The following is a 24,750-nucleotide window of genomic DNA, read 5'->3' as shown; positions in this document are numbered from 1 at the left end:
TGAGCACACATGGTATAATTTTGGGGTATGATTTGTATGATTCCATTCTTTTTAAATACATTCACTTGTTTTGTGGTTTGAGGGGCTCTGTCTCGCTGAATGCTCCATGTGTGCTTAAGTAGAATGTGTATTCTACTGTTGGGGGGTGTTTTGCAAAGGGCTGTTAGTTCTTGTTTAGTGTTGTTAAAGTCTTTTGTGTCCTTGCTGGTTTTTGTCTTAGTGCTCTATTCATTATTTATCTTTTTATCTTGGCACCCTATCCATTATTTTTATATATAAGATACATATAGCTATATAAGATATATCATATCCTATTTTTATATCTTATCGTATATATCATTTTATAATCATGTGTGTAGATTCTATGTATACTATATAGCATATACATATATGCCACCAACTACTGATGTCACCAGCTGTTGTCGAATTTTCAGTTTCTCTTTTCGTTTCTGGCAGCCCTTTGCTTGAGTATTTTATGGTTTTGTTTTACTTATATTTAGTTTCAAACCACAGCGTTTCCAATTACAAATTATACTCTGCTGTATAATTCTTGGGATTCTGATTATATAGAAATGAATGGAGCATGTAGCTGTGTCTTTATGACACTAAACTGATTTACGATAGGAATATTTATGTTTGCCTGCTTGCTTGTTTTTATTTATAACTTTTGTGCTTTAATTCTTATGATTCTTAGAAATAGAAAACTTAAAATATTTTTTCAGATTCCTGGGTGTCTTTACCATATCCAGAAGCTCTTAGAAGAAGAGGTAGACAGAGTTAGAACCTACCTACACCTTAATACACAGTAAGAATTACGTATTACATAATTATATATATGATTACATATTTATTATACTTTAAGATCACTACTATTTAAAGAGATTTATAATTATCATATGATAAGATGAAATCATAAATTTCTTTCCTTTTTTTGCTTAGTTCATCTCCCACTTCTTCATTTGTATCAAAGTAATGGGAATGCCTAACAAATTTGTTTGTTAAGTTTATTTTTCAAGTTTTGGGGGAGCCAAAGTAGGAAAATCTGTTGTTGATCTTGTTGAATTACAGATGAAAGAATATTTTTTTGTAAACTCAATGTCTGTTATTACCTAATTTCCTCCAATTAGGTAATGAGAATTACAGGTGATTTTTAAAATCAGGGGAAGTTCATGCAATAAAATTCAATCTTACTGAAGATGATTAAGATAATCAAAAATAGCAATTTTATGTTAGTGATACATGAGTAACAACTTAAGATGTCAAAAATTGATAACAAAGGCACTACCCTCTTGGGGAGTAGTTTTAACTCTCCAGTATGAGAATCTTTTAGTAATTTAAAATTTTATTTTTAAACAGGAAGCTATTAATTGCTATTGTAGAAAAGCAGCTTCTAGGTGAACATTTATCAGCAGTTCTTCAGAAAGGTAAATGAAAAGATATGTCTAACAAAATAGTATTAAGGAAAAATAATTTTTTTTCATTTTTAAATTTAATTATTGTATTCTGTGTTATACATCTTCTTTGGAAGTGATATATATGAAATGAGATAAAAATTTTTTTTCTCATTTGCAGCAGTAGTTTTTGTCATGTAAGTTTAGTCGGGTTTTTTAAAGTTATGAATACTAAATGAGAGTTATTTATATGCCTCAAAATAATAATGTGGTGGAGGGGTTTTTTTTTTTTGGCTGGCATTTGAAAAATGTATTACACTATTTAATGTAATTTAATACATTTAAGTTTCATGGGACTCTTGGTTTAGGCTCAGGTTGTGATTTCAGGGTCTAGAGATCCTCGCCTTTGTCCTGTCCCACTCACTAGTTCACACTTCCAGGCTCAACACAAGGAGTCTGCTTGGAGGGTCTTTCCCTCTGATCTTCTCTACTCGTGAATGGGCATGCTATTGCTCAAATAACTAAATAAATGTTTTTGTTGTTGTTGTTGTTGTGTTGTTGTTTTAAAGAAAAGGAGAGTCTGCCTGGTGATATCCAACCAAGAAAAAGATTTAGGCATAATTAAGGTAAAAAGGGAGGGTCAGTGTTGCTGAAGTATCCTGAAAAGATTTTTATTAGAGATCGATGAATGTTGGTTTTAATCTGGAGGAGTAGATGTAGTTGATCACATTGGCTTCTTGAACAGTTGGGTTATATTGTAGATATGACTGAAATATTTTTGAGCAGAAAGAGCATGTAGGTTATTCTAGTAACTTTGTAACAAAGTTATTCTAGTAACTTTGTAGAGAGAGAGGGAGACCTGGCTTTATGGTTAAGAAGAGAGACTATTGCATTAATTAAGGTAATTTTATCACTGGGCAAGGAATTGATTTCAACTGTTAATCCAAACTGTTCTATAACTTTAAGTTTTACTCTTAACCTAAATATTTAGTTATTATGTTTACTTATTATCACTTGAAGTGACTTGTAAACAGATAAACTAAAATTTAACTTTTTTGATAAGAGAAATATAAAATAGAGTAGGGAAAACACAAATACTGATTTTTTTCCTCTATGTTAGATGTACATTCACACCATCAAAAATAGATTTATTAAAAATAAGCAACCTACTTAAAATGCTTGCCATGTCTCAGGGGCATCTTTAGTCCTCTACACTGGGCAGTGCCTTTCTCTAGTGCCTTGGAACTGCAGATTTGAAGCTTGCAGACTGGCCCAGGCTGCACGGCTTCCCATGGAGCTTCTCGTGGCAGTATTAGTAGGGCTTCATACAAGCTACTTGGCACCTTGCTCTGATCCCACAGTGACTGGGGGAGCAGTGATGTTCGGCAGCTTTCTGGTCTGGCCATAAATATATTTGGATAATTTAGTTTGTAAGTCAAATTCAATTTGACTCAGAATTACCGTTAGAAGAATTAATGTGATTTATTATAAGGGAACTTGGAAGACTCCTGAAATTAAAAAAAAAAAAAAAGTTTTAGTACGGAGATAAAAGGTTTATTTAGCATTCATTTTCCTAAGTTACTTGAGCATAATCTAAGCATATTTATCATTTGTGATGATCCTGAAACTCAGCTCTTTGCACTCACTCTGAAAATGCTCTTTCATTCAACACCAACTTTTACACTTTACTGAAATCACAGTTATCTGAAACCTTAAGTTGTTACAGTTTATTTATTTTTATTTTTTTAAAGATTTTATTTATTTGACAGACAGAGATCACAAGTAGGCAGAGAAGCAGGCAGAGAGAGGAGGAAGCAAGCTCTCTGCTGAGCAGAGAGCCCGATGCTGCAGGGCTCCATTCTAGAACTCTGGGAACTTGACCTGAGCCAAAGGCAGAGGTTTTAAAGCACTGAGCCACCAGGTGCCCTAAAGCAATGTTAAAAAACTACATAAAGAATCAATGAAACAAGATGGGATTGGGAGGGAGACAAACCATAAGTGATTCTTAATCTCACAAAACAAACTGAGGGTTGCTGGGGGGAAGGGGTTTGGGAGAAGGGGGTGGGATTATGGACCTTGGGGAGGGTATGTGCTTTGGTGAGTGCTGTGAAGTGTGTAAACCTGGTGATTCACAGACCTGTACCCCTGGGGATCAAAATATATGTTTATAAAAAATTAAAAATTAAAAAAAAAACTACATAAAGGATTGACTAGATTTTTTAATGGATTTGTGAATAGAAAAAAACCCAAGGTTATTAGCATTGCATAAATATCCCTTTTAACCTTTACACACACAAACATACAACTTTATGAGCTTCGATTAGCATTTTCCCTTTTAATTCTTGCTTTTTCTTGTTTTGTACTAATGGTTTGTGTTCTGTGAATAAAATAAATTAAATTTCCTACAGCTTTAGCACTGGAAGCTGATATCATGGATGGTGCCTCACACCATTTTTCTCCTTTATTTCTTGGATTTACCAAAATAGGAGGACTTACTTGTACTTTCCAGTAGAAGATATAACATTTGCCCGCTCAGAATAGTAATCCAGGAACTTTAAAAGGCAGTTGAACAGTTTTATAGAATTAGGAACTAATGTTTTTAAACACATTTTTAAAGAAACTACAGGGGAAAAAAAAAAACAAAAACAGGTGGGTTTCTACTAAAAAGGGGGTGTCTTTGTTTATAGGGTGAGTAGAGAATAAATCCAGAGAAGTCTTGAGTATGTGTATACAATTGAAATAAACCAGAAATTTGTTATCTTAAAGAAAAAGGGGGGTCCTTCTTGTTTTTAGCTTTATTTGGTTTTTTTTAGAAGATAATTTAATCAATTCATCAGATTTCTTTTCATTTATGGAATAAATTGCTTACACACCATGTTCCCTTTGCAAAGGGAAAAAACACTAACATTCCTTTTTGTGTAAATTGAAAATAGAGATTTGCAAAAGTAAATTGAGGCTCCAAATGTGGAACGTTTAGGTTTTCTTCCTATTTTTAAAGATTTTTAAGGATTTCCTATTTTTAAGGAAGGATTTCCTATTTTTATGATCCTATTTCTAGATTCAAAAAGTATTTCGGTGCCAACGTTTGTCCTCTTTTAAAAAAATGAGATATAATTTTTATACCATAAAATTAACCTGTTTTAATACATATATTAATGAAATTGGACAGTCATCACCCTGTGTATTTTAGAACAACGAGTGACTTTTTAATGATTGAAAACTTTCAGTTGACCATTAGTCTTTGATAATCAGAAAAGTCGATGAAAATCCATAATCTAACATAATCATTATATCTTTTCTCAACTTATTTTTTTTTTACTAAATTTAAATTTAAAATACCAAAAGACTTAACACTTCACACAAACCATACTAAATTGTTATCCTGATAGTGTGGTATGATTAGAAAGGTATTTATCAACTATCAACACAGTGGGAAGTGAGAAGTGAACTGAAGTAAAATAGAGTTTTTAGATCTTTGAAGTTGAGGAATGCTAATAAAATTCTAAAACCTTATATTATTGATCTTACCTTACTGATTGATATATGTTAACTATGATACGTATAGTTCCAAGAAAAAGAGTTGGCAGAAAGTTTTTTTGGACAGTGAGGGTTTATTCAGTTTATTTGTGATGAGGTGATGTTAATATATTCTGATGCTGAACAAATATATTCCTGTATATCCTTGCATTCTGGGATTTTATTTTTACATTTATTTATTCAGTGATTAGATTTGTTTATATATTTGAATACACTGTATAGCATCCTTTTTGTACTTGATCATCTCTAACTTATTTCTCTTCTCATGTAAAAATCAATACCTGGTAGTTAATCGATATTTAGTGTTTCTAATTACTAATTTTTAAATTAGAATTAAAAATTTCTCATTTTTCCTGCACACTAGTGTCGGTACTACAAACTTGTTTACTGTATTGCTTTTTAATATATAACATATTTGGGGGCAATAATTTGAAATATGCAGTAGTATACAAAGCTAGCAGTTATGAGAATAAAAAAAAATAGTCCAGAGGCATAATTTTTTTTTATTATACATCTGATGATTGCTTAAAAGAAACTTACCGCTGTAACTGTCATTTGTATGGTTTAGGGTACTATTTTAAATTGAGTATCTTAATGTAATAAACTCAAAATAATCATTTAACATATATTTGAGGTGGATATTTATATTGATGACTTTGTCTTCATGTTTCTAATAATCAGGCTTATGCTATCTTCTTGATGAAAACAGGATTGAGGATTTGTCTCTACTTTATCAACTGTTTAGTAGGGTAGACTGTGGAGTTCAAGTTCTTCTCCAACACTGGATTGATTATATAAAGGTACTAAAGAAGATAGAATAATTGAAAAATAATTTAGATTATTTATGGCTTGTTTTCCCACTCCAATAATGTATTGTAATTTTACTCTAGAAATTTTTATCTTCTTATCTAAGAAATGTTTACTAACTTGAAATTCACAAAGTATCTGTATTTTAAACTTTCTTAAAACTCCTTTTTTCTCTGTTTATACAGCTCCATCCTGCCTCAAATAATATTTGCCTTTTGAAGGGGGAAGGATGGGAACATTATTTATTGGTGTAACATTTTATTTTGCTTTCCTACCTTTTATTTATTTTACCACCTCACAGTTTTAGTCTCTTGTTTAGTAACAATTATTGAAAGAAACTGTAAACATAAAATGTTTTGGGGAAGCATAGAGGGAGGGCAGCTTTCTTATTCTAAAGATCAAAGGGAGTCCTTCACCAACAGTTCTCAGCTGTTCAGGGTTTTTCAATGAATAATTAATAACGTTTTATAAGTGGTGAATAACAACATAAAATTTACTGTGTTCATCATTTAAAGTATGCAGTTTAGTGGCATTTAGTATATACATACAGATAGCATACATAGAGACAGATAGACAGAAAGTAACTTAGTAACTGCCAGAGGTTGGGATGGGAAGATAAAAGGAATGGCTGCATAGTGGGTGCTGGTTTCCACAACCACCACCATTTAGCTCTGGATTATGTTCAGTTATCTACTAGAGAAACCCAACACCCATTGCAAGTCACTCTCCTTATTTTCTTCCCAGATCCCCCAGCAACTACTCATCAACTTTCTGTCTATTCTGATTTGTCTGTTTGGGTATTTCCTAGAAATTGAATCATAGAATATGTGGGTTTTTTTCCTGCATTCCTTTACTTAGGATGTTCAATATGTTTTGACACTCTTTCATTATTTTTAGTGGCTGATATGTTCTGTTGTGTATCTGCACCACATTGTGCTCGTCAGTTTATAAATGGACACACATTTGGGTTGTTTCCACCTTTTGATTCCCAACTTTTTGGGGACAGGTATTGGGAATAATCTTTCTTTTAAAAATTTAACTTAAATTCCAGTTAGCATACAGTGTAATATTAGTTTCGGGTGTACACTTTAGCTATTGAGCACTTCCATACAACACCCCAGTCTCCTCACAAGTACAGTTCTTAATCCACATCACCTATTCAACCCATCCTCCACCCACCTTTCCTCTGGTTGCCATCTTGTTTTGTTACTCTAGATTTAAGAGTCTTTTTCCAGGTTTACTTACCTCTGTCTTTCATTTTTTGCCTTTTGCTCAGTTGTTTTGTTTCTTAAATCCCATATATGAGTGAAATCATATGGTATTTCCTTTTCTCTGACTTATTTTGCTGTAACTCCATCCATGTCATTACAAATGCAAAATTACATGCTTTTTTATGGCTGAGTAATATTCCTCTGTGTGTGTGTGTGTGCATGTCTGCACGTATCACATCATTTTTTTTTCCTTTCAAAGTCAGTGGACATGTGAGCTCTTTGCATAGTTTGGCTATTGTTAGCAATGTAAATAATGTAAACAAACATCAGGGTGCATGTATCACTCTGAATGAGTGTTTTTGGGTAAATACCTAGTAGTTCAATTGCTTTTGGGTAAATACCTAATAGTTCAATTGCTGGGTCATAGACTAGCTCTATTTTTAACATCTAGAGGAACCTCTGTACTGTTTTCAAGAGTGGCTGCACCAGTTTGCATTCCCACCAACAGTGGAAGAGGATTCCTCTCTCTCTCTGCGTCTTTGTCAACATGTGTTGTTTCCTGGCTGGTTAATTTTAGCCACTCTGACCAGTGTAATGTGGTCCCATTGTGGGGTTGATTTGTAATTTCCCTGTTGATGGGTGAGTTGAGGTTCTTTTCATGTGTCTGAAAGCCATCTGCGTATCTTTGGAAAAATGTCTATTTGTTTTTCTGCCCATTTTTAATTAGAGTATTCATTTTTTTGGTGTGGAGTTTTAAGTTCTTTATATATTGTGGATATTATTTGCAGATACGTCATTTGCAGATATCTTCTCCCATTCCATAGGTTGCTTTTTAGTTTTGTTGATTGTTTCTTTTGCTATGCAGAAGCTTTCTATTTTGATGAAGTCCCAATAATTTATTTTTACTTTTCTTACCTTGCCTCAGAAGACCTATCTAGAAGACAATTGCTAAGACTGCTGTCAAAGAAGTTACTGCCTCTGTTATTTCCCGAGATCTTGATGGTTTCATGTCTCACATTTAGGTCGTTTCTCCATTTTTATTATATTTTTGTGTATGGTGTAGGAAAGTGCTCCAGTTCCATTCTTTTCCACATTGCTGTCCAGTTTTCCCAACACCCATTTGTTGAATACACTAATTCAATATTTCCTTCTTTTTTGAAGGTTAATTCACCATATAATTGTGACTTCACTTTTGTGTTTTTCTGTTCTGTTCTATTTAGAGCTATGCTTCTGTTTTTTGTGCCAGTACCACACTGTATTAATCATTACATCTTTGTAGTATAGTCTGAAGTCCAGAACTATGGTGCCACCAGCTTTTCTTTTTCAAGCCTGCTTTGCATTTGGGGTCTTTTGTGATTCCAAACAAGTTTAAGGTTTGTCCTAGCTCTTTGGAAAATGCTGGTGGTATTTTGATAGGGATTGCATTACATGTATAGATTGCTTTGGGTAGAATAGACATTTTAACAATATTTGCTCTTCCAGTCCATGAGCATGGAATTTTTTTTTCCATTTCACTGTGTTCTCTTCAATTTCAGTTTTCCAGCATACAGATCATTTTCCTCTTTGGTGAGGTTATTCCTAGGTATCTTGCTGGTTTTGAGTGCAATTATAAATGGCGGCGCTTCCCTTAATTTCTCTTTATGTTGCTTCACTATTCCAGATTTCTGTATGTCAATTTTGTATCCTGCAACTTTAGTGAATTTTGTATATCCTCTCTAGCAGTTTTTTGGTGGAATCCTTCAGGTTTTGTAGCTAGAGTATTATGTCATCTGCAAAGAGTGAAAGTTTGACTTCTTCCTTGCCGATCTGCTTGTCTTTTATTTCTTTGTGTTATTGCTGTGGCTAGGACTTTCAGTACTGTGTTAAACTACAGTGGTGAGAGTACACATCCCTATCTTGTTGAAGAAAAGCTGTCAGTTTTCTCACTTGAGAATATTAGCTGTAAGATTTTCATAAATGACCTTTATTATGTTGAGGCATGTTCCCTCTAAAAACCTACTTTGGTTGGTGGTTTTTTATCATGAATGGACATTGTACTTTGTCACAGGCTTTTTCTTTGTCTAGCGAAAAGATCATATGGTTCTTATGCTTTTACTGATGTGACATATCATGTTGATTGATTTGTGACACTGAACCATCCCTGCAGTTCAGGAATAAATCCCACTTGATCATGGTGAATGATTCTTTTAATGTATTGTTGGGATTAAGTTTTCTAGTATTTTACTGAGAATTTTTGCATCCATGTTAATCAGGATATTGGCCTATACTTCTCTTTTTGAGTGGAGTCTTTATCTGGCCACATAGAATGAATTTGGAAGTCTTTCTTCCTTTTCTATTTTTTGGGATAGTTTGAAAAAAATAGTTATTAACTCTTCTTTAAGTTTTTGGTACATGTACCTGTGAAGCCACATGTTCTTGGATGTTTTGTTTCTTGAAAAGATGTTTTGATTGCTTGTTCAGTTTCTTTACTAGTTATCAGCTTCTCAAGTTTTCAATTATTTGCTCTTTAAGTGTTCGTAGTTTATATGTCCTTTTCTTCCAAGTTGTCCAATGTGTTTTTCTAATACTCTCCTGTAATTGTTTGTATTTCTGTTGTCTCTCATTTGTGATTTTACTTACTTGTGTACTTTCTCTTTTCTTTTTGATAAGACTAGTTAGATGTTTATCAATTTTATTAATTTTTACAGAGAACTCGTCCCTGGCTTCAACCTTTTCTTTTCCCTTAAATTAATTGATTGATTAATTAATTTTTTATGTCACTGATTTCTTGTCTAATCTTTATGATTTCCGACTCCTTTCTTCTACTGGCTTTGGACGTTATTTGTTCTCCTTTTTGTAGGTGTTTTAGATGTAAGGTTAGGTTATGTATTTGAGACTTTTTTGCTTCCTGAGGTAGGTTTGAATTGCTATGTACTTCCCTTGTAAGACCCTCTTTGCTGCATCCCAGTGGTTTTGGACTCTTGTGTTTTATTTCAGTGTACTTTGTATTTCTTTTTTTGATTTTGTGGTTGACTGGTTGACTTTTTTTTTTAAGGATATTGTTTAACTTTTGTATATTTGTGGTCCTTCCAGACTTTTTCTTTGGCCTCAAGTTCCATAGTATTGTGGTCAGAAAATATGTATCATATGATCTCACACTTTTTGTACTTATTGATGCTTGCTCTGTGGCCTAATATGTGATCTGTTGTGGAGAATGTCTCGTGTGCACTTGAAAACAGTGTGCATTCTGTTGCTTTGGGGTGGGATGTTCTGAATATATTTATGAAGCCCACCTGTTCCAGTGTCCAAAACCATTGTTTCCTGTTTGACTTTTTGATTAGGTGATCTGTCAGTTGACGAAAGCGGAGTGTTAAAGTCCCTACTATTATTGTATTATTATCAATAAGTCTTTACATTTGTTATTAATTGTTTTATGTACTTGGATGCTCTCATGTTGGGCTCATATGTATTTAGATATTCTTGTTGGCTTGTCCCCTTTTATGATTTTACAGTGCTCTTCTTTGTCTCTTTTTAACATTCTTTGTTTTAAAGTCTATTTTGTCCGACATAAATATTGCTACTCCAGCTTTCTTTTGGCACCATTTGCACAATAGATATTTCTCTGTATCCTCATTTTCAACGTGCAGATGCCATTAGGTCTAAAATGAGTCTTTGGTAAGCAGCATACAGACGGGTTTTATGTTTTATATCCATTCTGACACCCTGTGTCTTTTGATTAAACCACTCAGAGCATTTGCATTCAAAGCAATTATTGATATTCATGTATTTAGTGCCATTTATTTTTGTTGTTTCTGGGCATTTTCTGTGATCCTTTCTTGTCTTTGTCATCCTCAGTCTCTTCTTCGTTCTCAAAGAATTCCCTTTTTTTGCAGGGCTGATTTAGTGGTCATGATCTCTTTTCATTTTTGTTTGTCTGGGAAACTCTTTACTTCTCCTATTCTACATGACAGGATTGCTGGATGGTGTGCTCTTGACTGCAGATTTTTCCCTTTCAGCATGTTGACTATACAATGCCATTCTCTTCTGGCCTGCCAAGTTTCTGTGGATGCATCTTCTGCTAGACTTATGGTGGTTTTTCCTTGAAAGGTAAGGATGTTTGTCTTGCTGCTTTTAAGATTTTTTCTCTATCACTCTATTTTGCAGTTTTAATTACTGTATGTTTTGGTATTGGCCTGTTTTTGTTGATTTTTGAAGGGCGTGCTCTGTGCCTCGTAGATCTCAATGTCTGTTTTCTTCCTGAGATTAGGGATGCTTTCAGCTATGATTGCCTCAAATAAATTTTCTGCCCCACCCCTTCTCTCTCTCCTTCAAGGGATCTATGATGTGAATGTTACTACATTTGATGAAGTCACTGAGTTCTCTAAATCTATTCTTATGTTCCTTAATTATTTTTTTCTCTCTTTTATTCACCTTCATTAATTTTCATAACTTTGTCTTCTAGGTCACTAATTTGTTCATCTAATCCTTCTAGACTGTTCATTGGATCAAGATTGTTTCTAATCCCATTTTTGTGCACCTTTTATTTCTGACTCTTTCTAAACAGTTTTTTTTCCTCTATAGAAAATGGCTCCCTGAAATCTTCTGATCTTTGCTGAGTCCCCATGAGTATTGTTAGGATTGCTGCTTTTAGTGGATATCAGGCATGTCACTTAATATCTGTTTCACTTAGATCTCTGGCTGTGACTTTACTTGTTCTTTCATGTGAATAAATTCTTCCATCTTTGCATTTTGTCTGTGTTTCTGCCTTCTACTCTGTGTTAGAAAAGCCATGTATGACTCTAACTACTAATAGTAGTGTCCTGTATGGAATAGGTCATGTATGGTTCAGGGCCTTGTGCTTCAGGGAGTGTCTTGCTGTGTGCTGTGTGTACTCTGCTGCTGTGTTTTGAGTCATCTGTTTCTCAGACCACTTGTCTGTAGACCTTCTTCCTGCCTGCTATGTGCAGTGTTTGTACCCTGGCCAGAAGGTAGCAAGTTTTAACTAAGTGTGCTCTGGTCTTCTTGTGAAATGAGACCTGACACCATGTCTATCAGCATTGAGGCCCTGAAGAACTCTCTGTTTGGGAGACATGGTGTGCGCAGGAGTTTGTGCTAGGCTTTTGTGGGGGCTTATGTGTACCATGCTGGGACTGAGGCAAACTTGACTGAGAGGAGTGGTGTTTTCAGAATTCCTTGAAGTACAACTTCAATTAAGCAAGCTTAGGCAGCCAATGTAGGCTTCTGGGCTGCTTCCCACAGATGGCTCTGTGTTTATCCTGAAGGGTTGAGGAGGAAAATGGTGCCAGTCACTTCCTTTATTCCCGGGGAAGTGTCTGTGCCTCTCAGGTCCACACTCCAAGGAGAACAGATAATCTGCTGTGTGCCCCAGCTGTGCTTCTGATCTTGTTTCCACACCATCTGTACTTGGGTTGTTTGCTTGCTTCCTATTCAGGAGCAGGGCTGTGCCCTGAGAGTTCTATCCCAGCCTAGCCCACTGACCTTTAAATATCTACCCTTTATTTCACTAAGCATAGTACCCTCTAGTTCCAATAAGTCAATCAGAGAAAGATAATCACATAAGATTCCCCTGATACAAGGAAGTTGAGAGGCAATGTGGGGGGGTTTGGGGGGTAGGAAAAGAATAAATGAAACAAGATGAGATAGGGAGGGAGACAAGCCATAAGAGACACTTAATCTCACAAAACAAACCGAGGGTTACCAGGGGAGAGGGCGTAGGGAGAGGGTGGTGCGGTTATGGACATAGGGAAAGTTATGTGCTATGAAGTGTGTAAATCTGGCTATTCACAGACCTTTACCCCTGGGGCTAATAATACATTATATGTTAATAAAAAAGTAAAAAATTTTAAAAAAATCTATCCTTTAACCTCTTTTGATTTCAGTGGCTTTGGGGAAGTATTCTCCTTTTGTGATCAACTGTAGTTACCTCTCTCTCTCCCCCTTCTCAGATACCAGGGCTCCCTCCCCTCCATAGCACATGTGTTCCCCTTCTCCATCAAACTACATCTCTCTACTTCCCACCATCCATGTTTAGTGTGGCCTCTTCTTTCCCTTTAGTTGTGAAGTTTGTTATCTCAGTTCTCAGATTGATTTCTGGGGGATTTAGGATGATTTGATAGTTACCTAGTTGTTCCTGTGACTCTGGTCCACTGCCATCCAAGATTGGAAGTAGTTCTGATACAAACTTTCATATATGCCATTGCTTGAGTAATCTGTTATTTTCAGTATACATCCAGAAATGAAATTGTTTCATATTCTAAGAAGTGAAATTGCTATATTATATTGTAGTTGAGCAATCATTAGAGTATTTTCCACAGGGCTCTACCAAATTTTTTAAAAGTTTTGGTTCTGTGTGACCTTTTCTTCTATTTGTTGAAAGAGTTCAGGAAGATTGGTATTCATTTTCCTGTAAATCCTTTTTAGGTTTGGCTGGTAAAACACTTCTGTATCTGTGCTTTTCTTTGCTTGCAGGTTTTTCTGAACTTTTCTTTGCTTGTTATAATTCCATCTAGATTGTTTACTTCTTTTTTCCAGTTTGGTATATTTTGAGCTTTTTAAAATGGGTCCTTATCCATCTAAATTATCTAATTTTTGTTGTAAAATTGTTTACTATTTTGACCCACCATCTCTTCATTTCCTTCAACCCCAACCTCTGGATATCATATTCTCTCTATTTCTGTAAGCTCTGCTTTATAGTAATATTTTACATCTAGTTGATATCCTAAAGTATTATTTTTTATATGTCTGGCTTATGTCCCTTAATAAAATGTTTTCCACACTCATCCATTTTATTTTTTAAACAGACTAAGGTTTTTTAAAGGTTGAATAATATCCAGTTATCTCCCTATACAACATTTAGGACACTTAGGTTGTTTTCACTTCTTGGCTACTATGAATAATGTTGCAGTAAACATGGATGCATATCTATTTTAGGGATAATAATTTCATTTCCTTTGATCCACACTCAGAAGTGAGATTCTTGGATCACATAGTAAGGAAAGGGTAGATCTTTAACTTCTTTGATCAGTATTTTAGAGTTTTCAATGTATACATATTTCACATCCTAGGTTAAATTTATTGCAAAGTATTTTATTGTTACTTATGCTAGTATAAATGGCTTGTATAAATTGTTTTCCTTTTTGTTCCTTGACATAAGTCATCATTAGACCATAGAAATTCAACAGATTGTTATATGTTGACTTTGAATCTTGTGGTCATTGTTAGGCTATAGAAATGCAACAGATTGTTGTATGTTGACTTTGTATCTTGAGAATTTTTTTTTATTCTTCTCACTTGATTTTTTTTCAATTTTTATTTAAATTCTAGTTAGTTAACCTATGGTGTAATATGGTTTCAGGAATAGACTATGTGCTTCATCACTTACATATAACACCTAATGCTTATTATAGCAAGTGTTCTCCTTAATACCTATCACCAGTTTAGCCCAGCCGGGTCCCTCCCATCAACCCTCAGTGTGTTCTCTGTGGTTGAGAGTATCTTAATGGTTTGCTTCCACCTATCTTTTTTTCCCTTCCCATAGATTCATCTTTTTCTTAAATTCCACATGTGAGTGAAATCATTTGGTATTTGGCTTTCTCAGACCAAATTAATGTCACTTACCATAAAATACTCTAACTCCATCCACGTCCTGGCAATGGAAAGGTTTCATTCAGTTTGATGGCTGAGTAATATTAATTGTGTGTGTGTGTGCGTGTGTGTGCGTGTGTGTGTGTGTAAATATCTAGTAGCACAATTGTTGAGTCATAGGGTTTTTCTGTATTTAAACTTGAAGGAATATCGTATTGTTTGTTATTCAGAGCTGCACCAGTTTGCATTCTGGCAGTAAAAGGGTTCCCCTGTCTTCACATACTCACCAACACTTGTTCTTTTTTTAAATTTTTTTATTTTTTCAACATTCCAGAATTCATTACTTATGTACCACCCCCAGTGCTCCAGGCAGTATGTGCCCTCCATAATACCCAACACCAGGCTCTCTCTCTCAACCCTCAACCCTGCTCCGCTCCAAAAACCTGTTTGTTTCTCAGAGTCCACAGTCTCTTATGGTTCTTCTCCCCTTATTTTCCTCAACTTACTTCTCCTTTAGTCCCATCCATATTGATACAAAAGTTGGGTGTTCATCCTTTCTGATGGAGGCATAATACTTAATTGTGTATATGGATCATATCATCTTTATCCATTTGTCCGTTGAAGGGCATCTTTGTTCTTTCCACAGTTTAGCAACTGTGGCCATTGCTGCTATGAACATTGGGGTACAGATGGCCCTTCTTTTAACTACATCTATATCTTTGGGGTAAATACCCAGTAGTGCAATAAAATAGTAGTGCAATTAAAATACACAGTAGTGCAGGGTCATAAGGCAGCTTTATTTTTAATTTTGTGAAGAATCTCTGCACTGTTTTCCAAAGTGGCTGCTCCAACTTGTGTTCCCACCAACAGTATAAGAGTGTTCCCTTTTCTCCACATCCTCTCCAACACTTGTTGATTTCTGTCTTGTGAATTTTGGGCATTCTAACTGATGTAAGGTGGTATCTCAATGTAATTTTGATTTGAATCTCCCTGATGGCTAATGATGGTGAACATTTTTCATGTAGTCTCTTAGCCATTTGTATGTCTTCATTGGAGAAGTGTCTGTTCATGTCTGCCCATTTTTTGACTGCATTATCTGTATTTTGGGTGTTAAGTTTGAGGAGGTCTTTGTAGATCTTTCATATCAACCCTTGTCTGTACTGTCATTTGTGAATATCGTCTCCCATTCCTCAGAGTGCTTCTTTGTTTTCTTGGCTGTTTCCATTGCTGTGCAGAAGCTTTTGATCTTGATGAAGTCCCAGAAGTTCATTTTTTGCTTTTGTTTCCTTTGCCTTTGGAGACATATCTTGAAAGATGTTGCTGTGGCTGATGTCAAAGGTGTTATTGTCTATGTTCTTTTCTAGGATTTTGATAGATTCCCCCCTGACACTGATGGCTTTCCTCCATTTCGAGTATATCTTTGTGAATGGTGTAAGAGAATGGTCAAGTTTCATTCTTCTAGCCATAGCTGTCCGATTTTTCCAGCACCATTTATTGAAGAGACTGTCTTGTTTCCACTGGATATTTTGTCCTGCTTTGTCGAAGATTAGTTGACCTTGAAGTTGCGGGTTCATATCTGGGCACTCTACTCCACTGGTCTATGTGTCTGTTTTTGTGCCAGTACCATGCTCTATGGGTGATCACAGCTTTGTAGTAAAGCTTGAAATCAGGCAACATGATGGCCCAAGTTTTGCTTTTCTTTTTCAACATTTCCTTAGCAATTTGGGATCTTTTCTGGTTCCATACAAATTTTAGGATTGGTTGTTCTCTGACTTTGAAAAACGTCAGTGGAATTTTGATAGGGGTGGCATTGAAAGTAGAGATTGCTCTGGGCAGTATAGACATTCTTCTTATCCATGGGCATGGAATGGTTTTCCATCTTTTTTGTGTCGTCTTCAATTTCTTACATGAATGTTCTGTAGTTCTTTGAGTACCTTTACCTCTTTGGTTAGGTTTATTTTCAGGTTTTTTATGGTTCTCGGTGCTATAGTAAATGGAATTGATTCTCTAATTTCTCTTTCCAGTGTGTCATTCAATGCTCCTGTTTCCTTATTGGTTTTCTGCTTGGATGATCTATTACTGCTTGGATGAGTGGTGTGTCAAGATCCCCTACAATTAATATTCATATCAGTATAACTCTATACTTTGATTACTAATTGGCCTATGTAGTTGGGTTTTCCCATATTGGGGGCATAAATATTTACAATTGTTGGATGTTTTTTGGTGGATAGCCCCTTAAAGAGTGATGTAGTATCCTTCTATATCTCTAACTACAGTCTTTAGCTTAAAATCTAATTTATCTGATATGAGAATCAGTACCCCAGCTTTCTTTTGAGGCCCACTGGTATGAAAGATGGTTCTCTGTCCCTTCAGTCTGGATGTATCTTTAGGTTCCAAATGCATTACTTGTAGACAGCATATGGATGGGTCCTCTTGTTTTATCCAGTCTTCAGCCCTGTGCTGTTTTACAGATTCATTTCCATAAAATGCTTTCAGAGTGATTACTGAAAGATACGTTTTTATTTGACATCATGTTGCCTGTAAAGTCCTTTTTCTATAGATTGTCTTTGTAAATTTCTGTTCTGTGTCACTCTTGGGTTCTTTCTTTCATAAAATCTCTCCCCCCGTAATATTTCTTGTAGTGCTGACTTGGTGGTCACATCGTCTTTTAAGCCTTCTGGTCTTGGAAGATCTTTACTTCTCCATCCATTTTGAATGTCAGACTTGCTGGATATAGTATTCTATACTATAGAATATTCTTCTCATTTGATGCCCTGAATATGTCTTGCCAGCCTGTTCTGGCTTGCCAGGTTTCTGTGGACAAGTATAATATTATTCTGATAGACCTTCCTCTTTATGTAAGGAATCTCTTCCACCTGGCTGCCTTAGGACCTCCTGTCTGAAATTATGATTCATGCATTTCATAATTAGTGTCTGGAGGTCTTTCTAGACTTGTTGATATTTGGTAGTGTCCTGTCTGCCTCTAGGACACAAACACTTGTTCCATTCCCTTGATTGGGAAAGTTTTTATCCAGAATTTGTTCGGCTGTCTTCTTCTTCTTCTAGTCTCCTCTCTTTCTTCACTCCCTCAGGGATCCCAATAATTTGGACATTGGAAAGTTCATGGTATCATTTATTTCCCTATTCTGTATTCATGGCTTCTATGGCTTCTCCTGATCCTTCTTTTCTATCATTTTGTCTTATATATAGATCACTAATTTGATCTTCTGCCTTGGTTACCCTAAATGTTACAGTATTTAGATTAGACTGGATCTCATTGATAGCATTTCAGTGCTGTCACTTCTCATTCATTTTAGTCTCCCTTCTGCCATTAGAGATTCTGTGTTGCCAGTAATGGTTTCTCCAACCTAACCATTGCCTGGATAATTGTTGCCTTGAATTTCCTTTCTGACATATTGTTTATGTCCATATCCAGTAGCTCTGTTTGAGAGGGCACAGTCTGAATTTTTCTCCTACTCCTAGTCATTTTGGTGACAAGTATTGAGAGGATATATAGCTGAATATATCAACCATGATCCAGGCAAGGTGCACCCTGGAAAGTTTTGAAGCAATCAGAAGTCAGTACCAAGAAGAAAGAGAAAAGAGAAAAGGAAACTGAAAGAGATTAAAAAGAAGAGAAAATCCCCAAAAGTAGGATTTATAAAGTACATAAACAAAAATGAACAAACAAAAAAACTGACAAATTAAAATACACACACACACACGCACGCATGTACGCACAAAGAAAACCCAACCAAAATGAACCCCAAGTGTAAGGCATATACAGAAGAAAAACAAATGCACAGATACTGTCAGAAGAATAAGATGGGAAGGTGGTTATAAACCTTTGATGTGGGCAAGGAAGGTTATTTTGGCTCTTCCTGGGTGTATTTTGTTATTTTTGTTAAAGGACTCAACCTTCCATAGATACAGGGAATTTAAAAGTAGTTTATATATAGGCGTAGTATTGAATAGGGAAAAAGGATTACATTGATGCTTATATCTGTCTATGTATTAATTAAAAAAATGATGAGAAAAAAAAGGACACAGAAACCCAGGTATATGTATAAAGAAAGTTGAACTTAAAAAGTTATGTGATATGTTGTATTAAACATCTAGTTGTATGGTAAGTAGGTTAAAAAAATAAAAATAAAAGAAGAAGAATGATAATGAATTTAAGAACAAAACAATAGAAAACAAGAGTTATATCTATGAAATATATTGGTTTTGGTGCTGGGGTTTTACAGTTGTATGGGGACTCTCTGGTTATTATCCTCTTGTTCTTTTGAGGGGTCTTCCTCATTGTTTTCCATTCATTCTTGCTTGGGCTAAATCATCCTGTCCCCGATCAAGGGGCTGAGCTTTGTGGAAACTGGTTTTCCAACTTTTGTTCTCTGGAGATTTTGTGCTTTGGCAGGTTTTGAGGCTTTTCAGAGGGTCAGAGCCAGCCAAGTAAACTGATCCAGTCCTCTGTCTGGAGAGAGCCTTCAGTCTGCTCTGCTCTGGATAGTCCAGATCACACAAACTCTCCTCTGCAAACTCTGTTGAATGATGCAACCTCCCACAGGTAGTGCACACCTCCAGCCACTGTCTCAGTGGTAACCCAAGGCCCCTGCTTGTCTCTGCATCCCCGTGGCACTAAATCCGTGTGTGATAATTGGCCCAAGGAGCTTGATTCTGGTGGCTGCCATTGCTGAGATTGCTGTCTGAAGTCCAGGCCCATGCCAGGTGTGCTCATATGTGGTGGTTGCGGTGGCGGCAGCAGCGCAGGTTGTGGAAGGTGGAGGGTCCAGGGACCTCTGGCAGGAGGTTACACACAGGCTCTCTCATGTGTGGACATACCCATGCCCAGCCCAACTGGTGTTACAAGCAGCAGAAAGCTGTGGGCTCAGGGACTATGGACTGGAGCCCCCACTAGGCTCTTCTCAGGCATGGATGGGCCCGGCTGTGAATGTCCTGGAACCCTGGGCTTAAGGTCATAATTGTGGCCGCCTGATTCCAAACCAGTTGTCTGTTTTTTTGGGGGGGCGGGGGGTTGGATAGTTATTTACTGTTATTTACTGTTTTTGCTTTTTTTTCTTTTCTTTTAACCAGATACAAGCTAATGCTGGTTTCCAAGCACAGGGCACTTTCGTATTGAGGTATTACTTTCCAGTGGGTCACTTTTGGTGGCTCCTTCCCCCTTCTGTTTATCATCTGATATCAGTCTGAGCACTCCCACTTTGCTTTACCTCTCCAGATGATCTGCTGCCCCCTTAAAGATACAGAAATGTATAATCTCATATCTCAGGCTGATTTTGTGGGTGTTCAAGGTCTCCTTTTTCTCTGCCATCTTGCCCCTCCTCCTCCATTTCTATTTTTTGAAACAGCCTTAGAAGTATAGTCATTGACTCTTTTTTAATAATTTGGTAGCTTACCCTGAGAAGCCATCTGGCCCTGCATTCTTATTTGTTGGGAGATTTTTGATTCCTGCTTCAATTTCCTTGTTATGGGTCTGTTCAGGTTTTCTGTTTCTTCCTGTTTTGGTTTTAGTAGTTTGTGTGTTTTTAGGAACGCATCCATTTCTTCCAGATTGCCTAATTTGTTGGCCTAGGGTTGTCATAATATTCTTGTCTAATTGTGTTTCTTTGGTGTTGATTGAGATCGCTCCTTTTTCATTACTGATTTGTTTAAGTTCTTTCTCAATTCTTTTTGTTAAGTATGGCTAGGGGGGTGTCTATCAATCTTATGAACGGATAGTTTCATTATTCTGTTCTACCATACCTTTCATTTTCATTTCATTGCTTTCTGCTCTCGTCTTTATTATTCTTCTTCTCCTGATAGATTTACGCTTTAGTTGGCTGTTTTTCCCCCAGCTCCTTTAGGTTTAAGAGACCTTTGAGACCTTTGTTTCTTTCTCTTTATTTTAAGATTTTATTTATTTATTTGAGAGAGAGCATGAGAGGAGAGAGGTCAGTGGGAGAACAGACTCCCTGCTGAGCAGGGAGCCTAAGGTGGGACTCGATCCTATGACTCCAGGATCATGACCTGAGCTGAAGGCAGTTGCTTAACCAACTGAGCCACCCAGGCGCCCCCTTTCTTGTTTCTTGAGGAAGGCTTGTGTTACTATAAACTTCCCTCTTAGGACTGCTTCTGCTGAATTTCAAGGGGTTTGATAAGTTGTCATCATTTTCATTTGTTTCTGTAAATTAGTTTAATTCTTCCCTTAATTTCCTGGTTGACTTATTTATTCTGTAGTGGAATGCTCTGTAGCCTCAATGTATTTGAGTTCTTACCAAATTTCTTCTTGTGATTGAGTTCAGGTTTCTAGGGATTGTGATCTGAAAATATTCAGAAAGAAATATTCTGAAAAATATTCCAATCTTTTGGTACTGATTGAGATCTGAGATGTGACCTCTATATGATCTATACTGGAGACTATTCCAAATGTATTCAAGAAGAATGTATATTCTGTTGCTTTAGGATGAAATGTCCTGTATATATTTGTGAAGTTCATCTGGTTCTATGTGTCAGAATCCTGGTTCAAAGCCCTTACTTCCTTCTTGATATTCTGCTTAGGTGCTCTGTCCATTCCAGTAAGTGGAATGTTGAAGTCCCCTCTAATTATTGTATTATTACTAATGTGTTTCTTTAATTGGTTATTAATTGGTTTATATAATTGGCTGTTACCATTTTAGGGATGTAAATATTTACAATTGTTATATCTTCTTGTTGGATAGGCCCTTTAATTGTGATATAGTGTTCTTCCTCATTTTATTTTATAGTCTTTGGTTTAAAATATAATTTGTCTGACATGAATATGGCAGTCCAGCTTTCTTTTATGTCCATTTGCATGTAAATGATCCTCCAACCCTTCATGTTCAGTCTGGAGGTATTTTGGGGTTTAAAATGAGTCTCAGGATGCCTGGTTGGCTCAGTTAGTTAAACTGCTGCCTTCAGCTCAGGTCATGATCCCAGGGTCCTGGGATCGAGTTCCACATTGGGCTCCTTGCTTCTCTCTCTGCCTCTGCCTGCCACTCTGCCTGCTTGTGTTCTCCCTCTCTCTCTCTCTCTGACAAATAAATAAATAAATAAGTAAAATATTTTTAAAAAATAAAATAAAATAAAATGAGTCTCTCACAGACAGCATATTGATGGGTCTTGCTTGTTTATCCTGTCTGTTTTGATTTGCACATTTAGCTCATTTACATTTAGGCTAACTATTGAAGGTTATGTTTTTGATGTCTTTCTATTATGTTTAAAGTCCATTTTCGTATAGTGTCTCTATTTCTTTCTGATCTATTTCAGTTTGTGGTGTTGTTTCTTTTCTTTTTCTTTTTTTTCATTTTACTTTACTTTATTTCTTTTCAGTGCTCCAGAATACATTATATAGGCACCACCCCCAGTGTTCTTTCTATGCAATATGTGCCCTCCATAATACCCACTACCAGGCTCACCCAACCCACCACTTCTCTCCCCTTCAAAAACCTCAGTTTGTTTCTCAGAGTCCACAGTCTCTCATGGTTTTTCTTCTCCTCCAATTTCCCCCACTCACTTCTCCTCTCCATCTCCCAGTACCCTCTTTGTTATTCCTTATGCTCCACAAGTGAGACCCTATGATAATTGACTCTCTCTACTTGACTTATTTCATTCAGCATACTCTCTTCCAGTGCTGTCCATGTGGATACAAAAGTTGGGTGTTCATTCCTTCTGATGCAGGCATAGTATTCCATTGTGTATATGGACCATATCTTCTTTATCCATTTATCTGTTGAAGGGCATCTTGGCCCTTTCCACAGTTTGGTGAATGCGGCCATTGCTGCTTTGAACATTGGGGTACAGGTGCCCTTCTTTTCACTACATCTGTGTTTTTGGGTAAATGCATCTAGCAGTACAATTGCAGGGTCATAGGGAAGATTTATTTTTAATTTCTTAAGGAATCTCCACACTGTTTTCCAAAGTGGCTGCACCAACTTGCATTCCCACCAACAGTATAAGAGAGTTCCCCTTTATCCACATCCTCTCCGACACTTGTTTCTTGCCTTCTCAATTTTTGCCATTCTAACTGGTGTAAAGTGGATTTGAATTTCCCTGATGGTTAATGATTATGAACATTTTTTCATGTGTCTGTTAGCCTTCTGTATATCTTCTTTGGAGAAGTGTCTGTTTATGTCTTCTGTCTACTATTTGAGTGTGTTTTTTTTTTTTTTTTCGGTGTTGAGTTGGAGAAGTTCTTATAGATCTCGAATACTAGCCCTTTGTCTTTAGTGTCATTTGTGAGTATCTTCCCCCATTCCATGGATTGCTTCTCTGTTTTGTTGACTGTTTTCTTTGTTGTGCAGAAGCTTTTGATCTTGATGAAGTCCCAAAAGTTTGTTTTCACTTTTGTTTCCTTTGCCTTTGGAGACATATCTTGAAATATTTTGCTATTGTCGATATCGAAGAGGTTATTGCCTATGTTCTCCTCTAGGATCTTGATAGGTTCTTGCCTCATGTTGAGGTCTTTCATCCATTTCGAGTTTATCTTTGTGTACGGTGTAAGAGAATGGTCGACTTTCATTCTTCTACATATAGCTGCCCAGTTTTCCAAGCACCATTTATTGAAGAGACTGTCATTTTTCCAGTTATAAGAGAATGGTTGAGTTTTATTCTTCTACCCATAGTTGTGCAGTCTTCCCAGCACCATTTATTGAAGAGACTGTCTTTTTTCCGCTGGATATTTTATTTCCACTGGAGGCTTGTATGGCTCTGTATTTCCCCCATAGGACTGCCTTTCCTGTGCCCCATAGGTGAGGTCTCTTAAAGGATCCCCTTTAGTGCTTCTTGGGTGACTGGTTTAATGATCACCAGTTTTTTTAGTTTCTGTTTGTCCTGCAAGGTTTTAGGTTTTTTTTTTTTTGTTTTTTTTGTTTTGTTTTGTTTTGTTTTACTTTCATGTAGTTTCTGTGTCTCCTATTTTCAATGAGAGCCTAGCTGTATATAGCATGTTTGGTTGCATATTTTCTATTTAGCATGCTGAATATATAATGATAGGTCTTTCTGGCTTGCCAGGTCTGTCTGGATGTGTCTTCTGCCAGCCTAATGTTTTACCCTTGTAGGTTAAGGACCTCTTGTCTGGAGTTTCAAGATTTTCTCTTTGTTTCTGAAATTGGCAAGTTTCACTATTAGATGTGGAGGTGTTGACATATTTTTATTGATTTTGAAGGGAGTTCTTTGTACCTCCTGGACTTGAGTGACACTTTCCTTCCCTAGATGAGGGCCATTCTTCACTATAATTTGCTGCCTAATAACTTTTGTCCCATTCTCTCTTTCCTTTTCCCCTGGAATCCCAATTTTTCCTTTTCTTTTTTTTTTTATTGTGTTTGTCCCCATACAATACATCATTGGTTTTTAATGTATGGTTCAGTAATTTGCATATAAATACATGGTACTCATTAAAACATGTGCTCTCCTTAATACTCCTCTTCGGATAACCCATCATCCCACTCCTCTCCCTGGGAAACCCTCAGATTTTTTCCCAGAATCCATAGTCTCTTATGGTTTGTCTTGCACTCTGACTTCCCCCCTTCATTGTCCCCTTTCTTCCCCTATTGTCCTCTTTCTTCCCCTATTGTCTTCCTTGCATTCCTTATGTTCCACAGGTGAGTGAAAATATATGAAATTGTTTTTCTCTGCTTGACTTATTTCACTTAACATGGTCCCCTCTGGTTCCATCCATGTCAATGCAAATACTGGGTATTCATCCTGAGGGCTGAGTGATATTCCATTGTATATGTGAACCATCTTTTTTATCCATTCATCTGTTGAAGGGCATCTTAGCTCCTTCCACAGTTTGGCTATTGTGAGCATTGCTGCTGTTGAACATTGTGGTGTGTGTGGCCCTTTTTTTCTCTGTATCTCAGTCTTTGTGCTAAATACTCAGTGGTGCAATTGCTGGGTCATAGGATCGTTCTATTTTTGACTTTTTGAAGAAACTTCATACTGTTTTCCAAATTGGCTGTACCAACTGCTATTACCACCAACAGTGTAAGAGGGTTCCTCTTTCTCCACATCCTCACTGATTGCTTATTATTCCCTGCCTTATTAATTTTTGCCATTCTAACTAATGTAAGGTGGTTATGAATGTGGTTTTGATTTGAATTTTTCTGATGGCAAATGATGGTGACCATTTTTTTCATGTATTGCCTGTTAGCTATTTCATGTCTTCGGCCCATTTTTTGACTGGATTATTTGTATTTTAG

At 36.3% G+C, this 24,750-nt stretch overlaps 1 protein-coding gene across 1 annotated transcript in view; it reads left to right on the top strand.

The window, feature by feature from the left end:
* LOC123389925 (cullin-4B-like) overlaps positions 1-24,750 on the top strand; it is a 140,063-nt gene that overhangs the window by 17,350 nt on the left and 97,963 nt on the right. Inside the window, exons 9-11 of the mRNA XM_045072828.1 lie at positions 723-805; positions 1,357-1,424; positions 5,610-5,728. Coding sequence (XP_044928763.1) covers positions 723-805; positions 1,357-1,424; positions 5,610-5,728 — 270 coding nt within the window. The remainder of the gene's footprint in view (positions 1-722; positions 806-1,356; positions 1,425-5,609; positions 5,729-24,750) is intronic.

This window comes from Mustela putorius, unplaced genomic scaffold (genome assembly GCF_011764305.1).
Source record: "Mustela putorius furo isolate JIRA1106 unplaced genomic scaffold, ASM1176430v1.1 tig00004197_pilon_pilon_pilon, whole genome shotgun sequence".
Taxonomy (NCBI): Eukaryota; Metazoa; Chordata; class Mammalia; order Carnivora; family Mustelidae; genus Mustela; species Mustela putorius.
This window is presented reverse-complemented; position numbering and strand designations above follow the sequence as displayed.